This window comes from Diuraphis noxia, unplaced genomic scaffold (assembly GCF_037042655.1).
Source record: "Diuraphis noxia isolate RWA-SAM2 unplaced genomic scaffold, SU_Dnox_SAM2 contig0001, whole genome shotgun sequence".
NCBI lineage: Eukaryota > Metazoa > Arthropoda > Insecta > Hemiptera > Aphididae > Diuraphis > Diuraphis noxia.
The window spans coordinates 21,162,219-21,174,863 of record NW_028301711.1 but is presented as its reverse complement, the minus strand read 5'-3'; the positions used below and the strand labels follow the sequence as shown (position 1 = coordinate 21,174,863).

Sequence of the window (12,645 nt, the reverse complement as noted above, 5' to 3'; positions counted from 1 at the left end):
AATTATATACAAAATTACCATTTAAAAAATTGGAGTAGCTAAAAATATAAAATAGGTAGTTAATGATTGGTACCACAAAATTAAAATTGAGCTAATATATAAGTAAAAATCTCGCATTTAAAATATTAATAGCAACCATAATATTCTTTAGCAATATGAGATTTTTTATGAAACGCAAATAATAATCAACATACATATAGGTATGAATTTGAGTGGTACCTATCAGGGTGTCCCACAGGGTATCCGGTGAATTGGTCGCGAACAATTGATCGCCGGTGAATTGATCGCGGGCAAATTGGTCGCCAGGATAATTGATCGTCAAACGAACATTTTTAGTTATTTTATTATAATATTAAGTATATTTCCGAGTTTTATGTTTTTAAAGATTCTCATAGTTAATTAAATTTAAAATTATAATAAATAAATAAATAATAATAATTATTATTATTATTATTATATTAATAATTATACATTTTTTATACCAATTACATAGTTAATATTTAATATACACATCTGAATTTTATGTTTATTGTTTTAGAAGATTCAAATACTCATATTTATTTTTAAATAACGTACAGTAAATCCAATTTACTGTGTGATTGTGGTCTTATATGCTATTATATATAAATATTTATATTTACATATATAAACTTTAAATATATAAAACTCGAAAATATACTTATTATTATAATAAAATAACTAAAAAACTAAATTAAAATGTATAATTATTAATATTATTATTATTATTATTATTATTATTATTATTATTATTATTATTATTGTTTATTTATTTATTATAATTTTAAATTTAATTAACTGTGAGAAGCTTTAAAAACATAAAACTCGGAAATATACCTAATATTATAATAAAATAACTAAAAAACTAAAAATATTCGTTTGACGATAAATTATCCTGGCGACCAATTGTATTCGCGACCAATTCACCGCGAACCGTCCCACAGAGATCTGACATTCTGACAAATGAAATAACTTTTGTTCTAATCAATATTTTAAAAAAAATTCTTTTAAATATAATCCATAAACACTTGCGCTACATTTTTAGAATACATTTTTTATTTTTTAATACTGAAAATAAAAAACTTAAAAATTGATAAATTTTTTTTCGAAATATTCAATATAGCCAATTTGTAAGTTTGTATATTTCATTTGTCAGAATGCCAGATCTCTGTGGGACACCCTGTATAGACGGAATGACGTTTTCAATATCGCCTGCTATAAAATATGTGTTATTAATCGACCTAATTAATCCGTTGCAGTGTACAATACTGTTTTGAATAACTCGGGATAACATTTTAATGATGATACTATTAATTTTATAAGCCATCGTAGAAGAATTTTAGTCACCCAAGACCGAAAACTCCTATGCTAGGGCTTATCTGTATATTATAAAATAAATGATGAATAATAGTATCAGATATAGGGACCTACTTTTTTATTTTTATTTTATTTAAGTAATTTAACTAATTTTGTACTGTTTATAATAAAATATATTATTTATACATGTGTTATATTCAAATGACCAATGCAATGGCTTTAATTTATCACAATAAATTGGTCAATCGAGCATACAAATGACCAAACTTAACTGCTGGTCTATCATTATTCGACTTTCAATGTTTTGAGCGCTCTTGGTTTATGAAAAGGCGATGTTAAGTACAATTGGTAAACTCCCTATCAGACGACAACAACCCTAGTCCAACTGTGGTCGAAAATATCGTACCTATTATTGTTTTTAGAAATATGATTAACTATTAAAGCTATAAGCTAACTACTTATGCTGTTGGGATTCTAAGTACTCAGATTAATGAGGTACCTATACATATACCTAAACTTAACATTCTGAGTATTCTGACACTTGAATGCCCGTGTACCGTACTTAAACTCAATGCAATGTGAAAACTTGAAAGCAAATGCTTTTGTAATAGCAATAATTAACCCAAAACCCTTCAACATTCAAAGAGCATGCATCTGAAATTTTTTTTATCAAATGCTATTCTATTTTATAAATTGCCATTAAATATTAACCTTTTCTGAGTTCTATTCTACATGAAAAAATCGTACTCGTTACGCGTTTTTACATATAATATATGTATTATTGTATTATGTATATATTCGTTTAAATGTATTTTTTATCATTTTGAAAATAATAATTTAACTTTTGACAGTGATGTATTTAGGCTTATAAAAATTCTATATCGGCACTGAAATTCCCGCATTTAACTTTTTTTTCTAAGAATCAATATTAATAAAATGTCAAACTAAGAGTAATATATTTTAACGTCAAAAACTTTTAAATCTTTATTTGTTCTAAATGCCATAATTATATTTTGTGGATATAGTATCAAGAATATTTAATTAAAATTTTGATATTTTATTGCACTACGTATAAAAGTGGCAGATAAATTATTTTATTTTTAAAATTGAATAAATTTAAAATAATGATTTCTGTTTTTGTTTTGCTTAAGTTTAGCTTCTGAGGAACCTAAACGCTATCGTTCATTTATAATAGTAACAATAATAAGATAACTAATAAACAAGAATACAATGAAAGTTTATTTTTTTTAAATTAAAGTAAAGGCTTCAACGTCGGAGTTACTTATCGTAGTCACAACAAAAAATTTCCCGTGAAAAAATAATTTGCTTTTGAAATAATATTCACATCGTTTAAGTGAGACAATTTGTATAACAGAATCATTGTTTTTTTTTCTTATCTTTTAAAATAAACAGGTATTAAAGGACATATGGCATTTGTTCATCGTGTGAATAACGAAGGTGAAGGCGATCCGTTCTATGAAACCGTTGGCATAATAACACTTGAAGATGTAATTGAAGAATTGATTCAAGCTGAGATCATGGACGAAACTGATGTCTACAGTGAGTAGCGTGTCAAGTAGTGCCTGTAAAATATTTTTATACTAACACAATTTTTTTTGTTTATATCGTTTTCAGCCGATAACCGTTCGAAACAACGTCGTCAACAACGTTCACTCAGAGCTCAAGATTTCACAGCATTTGCTGAGCGCAATGAAAACCAACGTATCCACATTTCTCCACAACTTACTTTGGCCACATTCCAGTTTTTGTCATCGAGTATGTACATATGTATATTCTTGTATGCATAATATTATGCACTTATAGTCCCAATGTCTCACCGCGATGGTCCCAGACAATCATTTGTTTTTTCTAATAAGTGTTTTTTAATTATAATTTTTGGGGTATTTGTAATTGTCTTAGAGAGCCAAAATTATTATTTCCACGTTGTAGTTTTGGGTTCACTCGAAATAAGAACATTTTAATTGTTGTCTCGTGTTTTTCGTGTTTATCGAAGCTTTGAGATACCAAATCTTAGAACTTATTTATGTTGAGATTTTAAAAGTGTAATTACTGATTTCCTTTGGATATTAAAATAGTTAGGCAAGAAGCGATCGTTTATGATATTGATGAGCTGATATTTGTGTAAGAACACCGATACAGAAGTTCTCTCTGTATAATATAATATGTACATTTAAATATTATTAGACTGCTTTATTAATACATTTTATGTAAACGCATTTTGATTTCATGATTTTTTCCAAATAGGTGTCGAAGCTTTCAAAACAGACGTTGTATCGGAAACTATTTTAATGCGACTGCTCAAACAAGACGTGATATTCCACATAAAAATGAAAGATAAAGAAAGATTTAAGTCTGATCCGGCCAGTATCATTTATCAGCAGGGCAAACCAGTCGATTACTTTGTGCTCATATTGGAAGGGCGTGTCGAAGTCACCGTCGGCCGTGAAAATCTTGTATTCGAAAGCGGGCCATTTACATACTTTGGATCGCAGGCCTTACACCAGAACATCGGAATCGGTGAGTTAGATTAAAAATAGGGATTCATTAAGCACACATTCCCTTATTTTATTATTAAGATTATTCTTCAATATTTTTTTTTTTTTTTATAATTTTTAAGCATACTCAAAATTTAATATATATTTTAATATTACTACATTGTAAAACGATTGTATTAGAATTTTATTTCATTTAAATGATTTATTTATTATGGTGAATTTAAAAGAGTGAGTTATGGCGAGATGGATATTGCGTTGGGGAGCCAGAGAGGGACAGTGAAAAAGTATATGAGAAATATCGCAGATGACGGGGTCGTGGATATGTGCCATGCATATAGAAGAGTCATTGAGAGACAGTTTATAAGAGTGTGATGGTAGGTGTGTTCAAATCTTGGGCGTGAAAAAGAAGTAATTATGTTACGATTTAATTCGAAGTTGTGAAACCAAGGTTGGGAGAGTATAGATAGTGAAATATGTTTGTACCAAGATGCATAATGGGGCTAGGTTGTTCCATTGGTTGAGCCATAAATTAGATGTATGGGATTTTAATAAGGGGGACAAAAATTGGTCCAGTGAATTAGAGTTGGAGGAGGTCACCAATATGAGGAGGTAGATTTTGCAATGGAGTCCGTTATTGCATTACCTTTTATGTCAGAGTGGCCGGGCACCCAAAGGAATTCCACTATAAAATCTAAAAGAGTAAGTTTATATAGGAGTTTCTTGATCCTGATAGAAATAGGAGAGGTGCGGAAATTGAAAAAATTGGAGGAGAGGCTGAGAAAACTTGATAAGGAATTGGAAACGATGAGGTAGGTACTGGGGGGGGAGGGTAGAAATAGTTGAAAGGGCTTATAATATTGCGAAACATTCTGTAGTGAATGAAGAGGCAGAAGGGGGTAGATTGTTGGACATGGAGATGTGTAAATCGGGAATGAAAAAAGCGTATCCGACTGAAAAAGAGGAAACGGAACCATCGGTATAAATTAAGGTAGAATTGGGGAAATTATTTTGGATGTACTCTAAGAAAAGATTGTTGACGATAATGAGTGATATAGGTTTAAGTGATTTGGAGGTAACGTTAAGAAAAAGTTTGTTTGTTTGAACTTTGAGGGAGTAGGAAAGTGCCATATAATAGCCTATTCGATTCTATAAGAACCAAAATTTAAGCATTTTAAAGTATGATCTTTAATTTTACTAAAAAATCTAAAGACCAGAAGTCTATAAATAGATATACGATTGAATCTCAATAGTCCTATATACACGAGGAAACGTTCGCTGACCATCTACGATATAGTACTACTTTAGTCTTAACAATGTTACCAAATTTATTTCAGGCGAGTCACCACCGTCCGGAGCCAACCCTACAATGGCTAATTCGACTGTGAACAACATGGGCAGTATACAGTCGGTCAACATCGATGCCATGTTGCGTTACACTTTCGTGCCCGATTACTCAGTGCGTGCCGTTACTGAAGTGATGTATTTACGTGTGAAACGTTCATTTTATATGGCAGCTAAACGCGCTACGCTCATGGAACGTTCTAAGAAAATGTCAAACGCTGGTGAATTCGACGAAGAAGTAGACAAGGTGATTAGATTCAAAATCTTGTACGACTCTTATTAAAAATACACCATAGGCGAGCATTTAGTCTAGGAATTAAGTGTGCAACCTTATCTATTATTTCCCCTCAGGAGGCTCATGTCCCTCAGACCAACTACCCAAAGTCCCAAACACAATTTTCTTTTTTTATCGCTTAAATTGAAAAAAAAATATTTGCTTTATGATGAATAATTTTATGTTGGACAGATTTATTTATTTAAATTCAATAGAAAAACTTGTATTTATAGTGTTTCTACTGACACAATCAAAGTCACTTACGTATTGCATAATTTATTGACACAACAGAGCTAATTTTCCAAAATCTCCACAGTCACAATGTTAAACCAGTCACTATTTCATGGATCTCAGACTGGTATTTTTTTAATATTTTGGTTTTATTTTTTTTTTTATTCTATAGAATTCATGATTGTATTAATTATACTTAATAATATTTTAAATAAATTTTATTTTTTACATTTTAAAATAAGGTTCTCCGCCTCGCTCCCTCTCCTCATTAAATCACCTCAAATATTTCAGCATATTTATATTTTACTCGATTAAAAAATTTTACAGTGGTTTAATTGCACAGCAAATTTGATTTCATATAAAATTCTTTTAATTTAGTGATTAATAAATCTTTATTTACTTTTTGTTAAAGCTGTTCCATACTTATGGAGACGAAGATCGCAAGAGTATCCAAGGTTCTCCAGACGTCACTAGAAATGCATCTCAGGTAAAGCGCAGCGATCTATTATAAATTTCATACACATCACAAGAGATCACTACTTAAAAAACTACAGAAAAAAATTATTAAAATGCAGTTTCTGTAATTTCAATATTTATGGTGTAAACGCATTTCAGCCCAACATCTCAGATTTCGCACTTCGTATTTAGGTGGATTTGTTCGCTGCCACCAGACCGCGAACACTTAAACTGCTTGAAACTAGTCTGTAAACCAAAACATTATATTTTCCTTTCTTAATCATTTGATGGTGAGTGGGAGACTGAAATGAAAAAAAAAGTAAAATAATTTACTATAAAATATGATTTTGCCGTCACTATGCGAAAAGCACGCTTTGAAATATTATTCCACGTTTATGATATTATCATATTCATTTTCAATTGGCTTCAATCGTTTCGATTTTGTCCATTCATTACGAATAAATAGACAATATACCTAGCTCATGACCTAGAGTTATTACGGCAAATTTGTTTTTAAAATTATCCTAGTGATACACTTAAATATATGTATTGATCCATATTTATACCTATTTGGATAATAATGGGTTGGCGTACGCAGAGAGGATAGGAACTAACGGAATGAAGCCCACCTCTCTCATTGCAGCATATTTTCTTTTATATTTATCTAATTTCAACTGTAGCAAATCAGTAATCAAGGGCGTATTCGTATACACATCAACGAATTAGTTTATTGAATGAGTTGATTTAGTAATATAGGCTTATTATAGCTACCATAAATAACAATTGGGAGAAGTTGGAGTTTTACAAAAATCAAATACTTTTCACCAAAACGTCTAAAATTATTATACTGGACGAAATATAAATTAAAGTTTAATTTATTTCCATATTTTTCTTATGATAAACATTTTAATGATTCAATCTGTTAGAACTAAGAAAGTACCTACCCACTTTGTTTTTTAAACTAAATCCTGAAAGTTGTGAAAACTATGAGTGATTCCCAGCCCTCCCCCCTCTCGCTCCCTATTGAAAAATGCTGTGTACGCCACTAATAGTAGGTATACATTGTACATGAGTGCATGCATGCATGCATACATACATACATACATACATACATACATACATACATACATACATACATACATACATACATACATACATACATACATACATACATACATACATTCATACATATATATACACATATTGACATATTGTATACATTCTTTACAATAATATTTTCTTCACAGATAAATCACCGTAAAAGTTCGATTGTACCCCTCAAGTCTGAAGGGCGTTCGAGTAATACAAAAAGAAACAGCAACGAGCTGTTTATATGAGGTAGTAGGAGTGAGCGAGTGTCATAAAATAATGCCTAAAGTTGTTCACTAACTGATTTACGATTTTAACCTTGATTTGATTTCTAGTTGGTTTCTAACATTGACTGATAGTAATTTAATGACCAATATATTTTGGTTCAATACTTTACATGTTTATTTAAAGTTACTTTATAATATATGAACAATGCATAAATATTAATAATTATGATATGCTTTTTAACATTTGTTTGCAAATTGTTCTACCATGTTAGTATTTATTCAAATTGTACCTATTTTAGATTTTTAATTTTTACGCAAACTTTATATATTAACACCCATCAAACAAACACAATACTCATATTCTTTGTGAAATTATTTCAAATACAAAACAGTACTGATTCATAACCAAACTGTATTTGTATAATTGTATTATGTCATAAAATGTATGTCATAATTTAATAGTTGAATTTTTTAAAACCAATTATCAATTGGTTTGTCGTTGAATCTTTTTAAAATGTTATCCAAATGCATATGGCATCTTACAACAGTTGATGAGATGTATAATTAAATTTGCTTCAATTTAATAATTTAAAAATAGGTAGTTAAAGTGCACATTTGTCAAGTATGTGTTTTAGTTGTTTTACTTCAATATAACATAATCTTCTCATGCTGATATAAATAATTAACATTGAAACTCAAACATTTTATAATTTATGTATTATTTTTTTCAAAATAAAATAATATTTCTTATTTCTTCTTATACCTCCCATACACGCATTACACAAATACACAATAGTATATTAAAAATACGCGCATTATTATTGTACTTTGAGCTTTAAAGTATACAAAATATTGAGTATTAATTTTTAATTACATTTTTTTTTTATATATATAATTCAAATACATGTTGCCTATAATATTTGTTTACCATTGTCAAATAAAATGTATATTACTTACAGACCACAGTACAGCCATCTACAATTTCGGCCAACTCAACATCTCTTAACAACGCGGAACCTACTCAACCTGTAGCCGTAGCATTCTCACGAACACCTCAAGGTACCTCTGATGCATCAGCTGAAGAAAAAATCACACTTTTGGGCACAAACACGATGGCCGCTACTACAAAATCGGACGCTACTGATCCATCATCTTAGGTCTATCGATAATGATATTAATTGTTAGTCTGTTCTTTTATAATTGTCATGTTTTTTTTCTGCTTTACATTAGATTAAATAACGTTTATTTAGGGACGTACATTACACCATTGATTGTTTGTTTAATCAATGATTACACATAAGCACGTAGCCGGTATTATTTATAAGTTTTTTTTTATTGTTATGTGTTACGTATAATTTTTGACTTAGGTAGTTCTAGTCCAGCATTATTGTGTTCAGTAAATGTCCAAAAAATCCCAACAGAGTCTTTCTGAATACGAGAGTCAATCAATATATGTATCCATTTAAATTTATTTATGCTCTCTTTACCCTAGTTTAGGACAAACATAGTAATTAAACTGCCTTAACGGCTGCACACTGATGACTCGACTCCCATTTTATCATTCTAGTGACTAACTACTTCAACCAGCTTTTATTTTATTGTACTTTTTTTTACGATTTATAATATAATTGCTTTGTTTATTTCATATTATTTATAAATATATACATACTACACACCCATTTATATATTATATATTAATATTACGTGTATAATTAAGCTTTGTGTCCCGGTGACGCGGAAATCCGTTTTGTATATATGCAAAAGCGAATCTCCAAGGCTTTTCGTGTCTCTTAAATTTTCAACCGATTTACGACCCCTCAGAGTGATCTCAGAGGTTAGCGAGTCCTCGTATTTTTTGATATTAATTTGTATTAAAAAATCGACGAATCTATGCAATATCGGTACTGTTCTTTCTTTCATTCTTTTTTTAATGAAATAAGTAATATTTTACTTCTATAATAGAATAAAAAAAAAAACAAAATAATTTAAATTGAAACATAACATTAAATCGTTTACCTTTAAAATACATTCTTCAACTTCGTTATTACTTTTTTTTATTAATTTGAGTATTACATATTGCTATGTATAGAAATATGTTCTACAAGTTTTTAATTGACTTTAAAATTAACACAGTAAGTGGCGTTTTATAATTCTTAGGATTGCGCTCAAAAATTAAAGTCTAAGTAATTATAGGTTATAAAAATAATCGGAATAACGTTTGGTGACTCGTTACAGAATATTTAGCTTCAGAGTTGACTAGTCTTTTTTAAGCTTACTGTTCATTTTATATTATGATATAATATAATATGGTGATGTTCATTGACAAAAAAATTTAAGAAAAAGAAGAATAGTTGGAACAAAAATAATTAGTTAATGTGGAAGGGGAGAAGTGTAATGTTGGGAGTTTATAAACATATATTTATATATAATAATAAATTATTATTGATAATATTATAATTATTAATGTTTGTATACTAAATTTTTCGTAATATTTATCTGTTGCGTGTAAGTAATTATATTATAATATTAGATACCTTATGATATAATTAAGCTAAATAATAATCTTAGAACTAATTTAATATTCGACAATAATCGACTGATGATTATCAAAATTTTCCCAACCTACTCAAGAGTCCGATTATATTATCAATTATTGTGGTTTGGCACATTGCGCTTGACTGACATGATGACAAAATTAAAATAAAATATAATATAACAACTATGCGTATTGGTACGAACATGCACCTTGTAGACATTTAATTATGGTGCCTGATTATTGTTGGACTTATTATTATTATAATAATTTTTTTTCATCCACCTGAAACATCAAATGAATCATAATGTCGCAAACGTATCCTATACAAAATTTAAAACACTATCGAACCATCTGTGTCTGAAAGTGATATATTTAATCATAGGTATGTCGTAAAGTCGTACTGGCACATTATATGCTACAAACAAAATACCTATCTATATCTATAATGATGAATAGTATCATATAAATTAGAAAATTTGAATAATTTTATAACAGATTGTTCGCGAATATAACTAATAGAAGACCATAACGATTTATGCAGTATTTGAAGGCTCCTCTTAAACCCACATAAATTACGTTTTATGAGCGCTCATTCGGTAAAAAAAGATATCTGTTGTACACACACATTCAAAATATAGCCTACCAATAATATGATATTTTACTTTTGTCTCTGTTTTTGCCCATTTCTCTAGTTGTATGCATTTTCCTTATTTTTAAGTTGGTATCTATACAACATTTTGTATACATCTGAATTTTATTATTATCTTACTGACACCAATAATTATTATCATTTCGCATTGTCATAATTTATGATCAAAATAATAAATATTAAATATTACATTTTTTTTTATTATTATTATTATTATTATAATTATTATTTGTGTATAAGTATTCGTTGTTAAATTGTTTATTTTACCGTATAGTATAATCATTTCTAAACAAAAAACATTTTTGTGTTATCAGCCATTACTATTTTAATATTAACTAAATAATATGTAGGTGCCTTATTGTACCTATTTTTATTGTGTCCATATACAATAATATATTATTATATTTTAATGTTGAAGATATTATTGTTGAGCATATAACTATATTATATGTTTAGTTTATAGTTTTTTAATCATCTAATGTCGTGTTATAAGAAAATATTGTTTTTATTTATTTTATTTATATTATTTATATCATTATTATTTTTTTAGAATAGTTTTTCGCTATACTTAATTTGCTAATAATGTGTACAGTGTTTATGCGATAAAATTATGGGACAAATATGGATATTTCTATTATCGCGTTCAGTCTGTTAAAAAACTATATTGCTGTTGGGTTTAGATTAGGCATTATAATAATTTATATAAACTAATTTTAAGGTTAAAAAAATTAAATTAAATTATAATTATAATCGTTTTTCAGCCAAGTACTAGTTGTTATATTATCAGTGATGATCGAATAAAAAATGTTTAGTTGACATTGCTGATTCACAATAGTTGTATAGACTAACCTAGTAATAATTATAATATTAAACACTTAATCTTCTATTAATTAATTGATGGTCATAATAAAACAAATATGCCATTATAACTTGATGTTTAATAGACAAAATATATTATCTATTATTTGTAATTGATTTAGTTTAAAAATTTAAAAATTATATTTATACTGGCTGTGCTGCCCTTAATGTTCGGCTATAATTGAATTTTAAATTATCTATAAAATCAACAGTTTGATGAGATTAAATTATGTTAAATGGTTTGAGTTAAGTATTATTTATACAATTGTCACAGCCAGTACCAATTCTGGGGCCTATATATTTATATATACACAAGTAGCTTTAATATATTAACATACACACCAGCATGGAGTTAAATCAAATTAGAGTAACCTTTATAGTACTTAAAAATATTATAGTATCCATACAGTTATATATTATTTTTAACGTGTTAAAATGATATACAAATAATCTTTTTTTTAATATTATAATTATAATAATCAGGTATTAAAACCCATTCTGTTGTCCAGTACATGTAATATTATGTTATACGTTTATTATTATAATTATAGATAAATAGAAAATTGACTTTAATGTTTATTTGTAGTATTTATTAATTATTTATTGCAGAGGTTTGACCTAAAGTCCTAAAAAAAAGGACTTTTCTTTTTTCTTGAAAAAAATAAATCAATTTAAATGTTGATCAAAAATACAGTTATTAGGTACATATTAACTAGTAAGTCAATGAACGACTTATGTATCTAATAATTTACTGCATTATTATACCAATAGCACAACCTTTTTTCATAACCACAAGTCTTAGTAGTCTTACATTTTTAATAATTGAGGACAAAATATTATACCTACTTGCTATCTACATATCAACTAAATTCTCATCACTAATTAGTTATTAGCTACCTACTTAATATGTCTTATAGATACTTAACATCGTAAATCTGCATACCCAATTATTACTACAATTTATTTAAAGTTAATAAAAGAGAAAAATTATATACTTATTATCAAATTTTTAGAGAATAATATGTAGCTGCTAAAGCAAAGACTTTGTTTTCAAATATTTAAGTTATTTTAAATATATGATTTAACACATAATTACATTTGTAAACTAAAAATAAGAAATGCTATCAATAATA

At 28.0% G+C, this 12,645-nt stretch overlaps 1 protein-coding gene across 3 annotated transcripts in view; it reads left to right on the top strand.

Annotated features, from left to right (window-relative positions):
* uex (metal transporter uex) overlaps window positions 1-12,091 on the top strand; it is a 103,369-nt gene extending 91,278 nt beyond the window's left edge. The window contains exons 7-13 of one of the 3 annotated variants that reach the window (XR_016190270.1): window positions 2,749-2,895; window positions 2,971-3,111; window positions 3,601-3,873; window positions 5,186-5,439; window positions 6,110-6,184; window positions 6,313-6,443; window positions 8,429-8,569. Coding sequence is in view for 2 of the 3 variants with exons in the window: in XM_089219531.1 (XP_089075657.1) it covers window positions 2,749-2,895; window positions 2,971-3,111; window positions 3,601-3,873; window positions 5,186-5,439; window positions 6,110-6,184; window positions 8,429-8,626 (1,088 nt within the window). In the remaining variant the exon portion in view is untranslated. Of the gene's footprint in view, window positions 1-2,748; window positions 2,896-2,970; window positions 3,112-3,600; window positions 3,874-5,185; window positions 5,440-6,109; window positions 6,185-6,312; window positions 6,444-7,400; window positions 7,492-8,428 lie in introns of all 3 variants that reach the window. The other 2 variants (XM_089219532.1, XM_089219531.1) reach the window with 2 other exon arrangements.
* The last annotated feature ends 554 nt before the right edge of the window (window positions 12,092-12,645 follow it).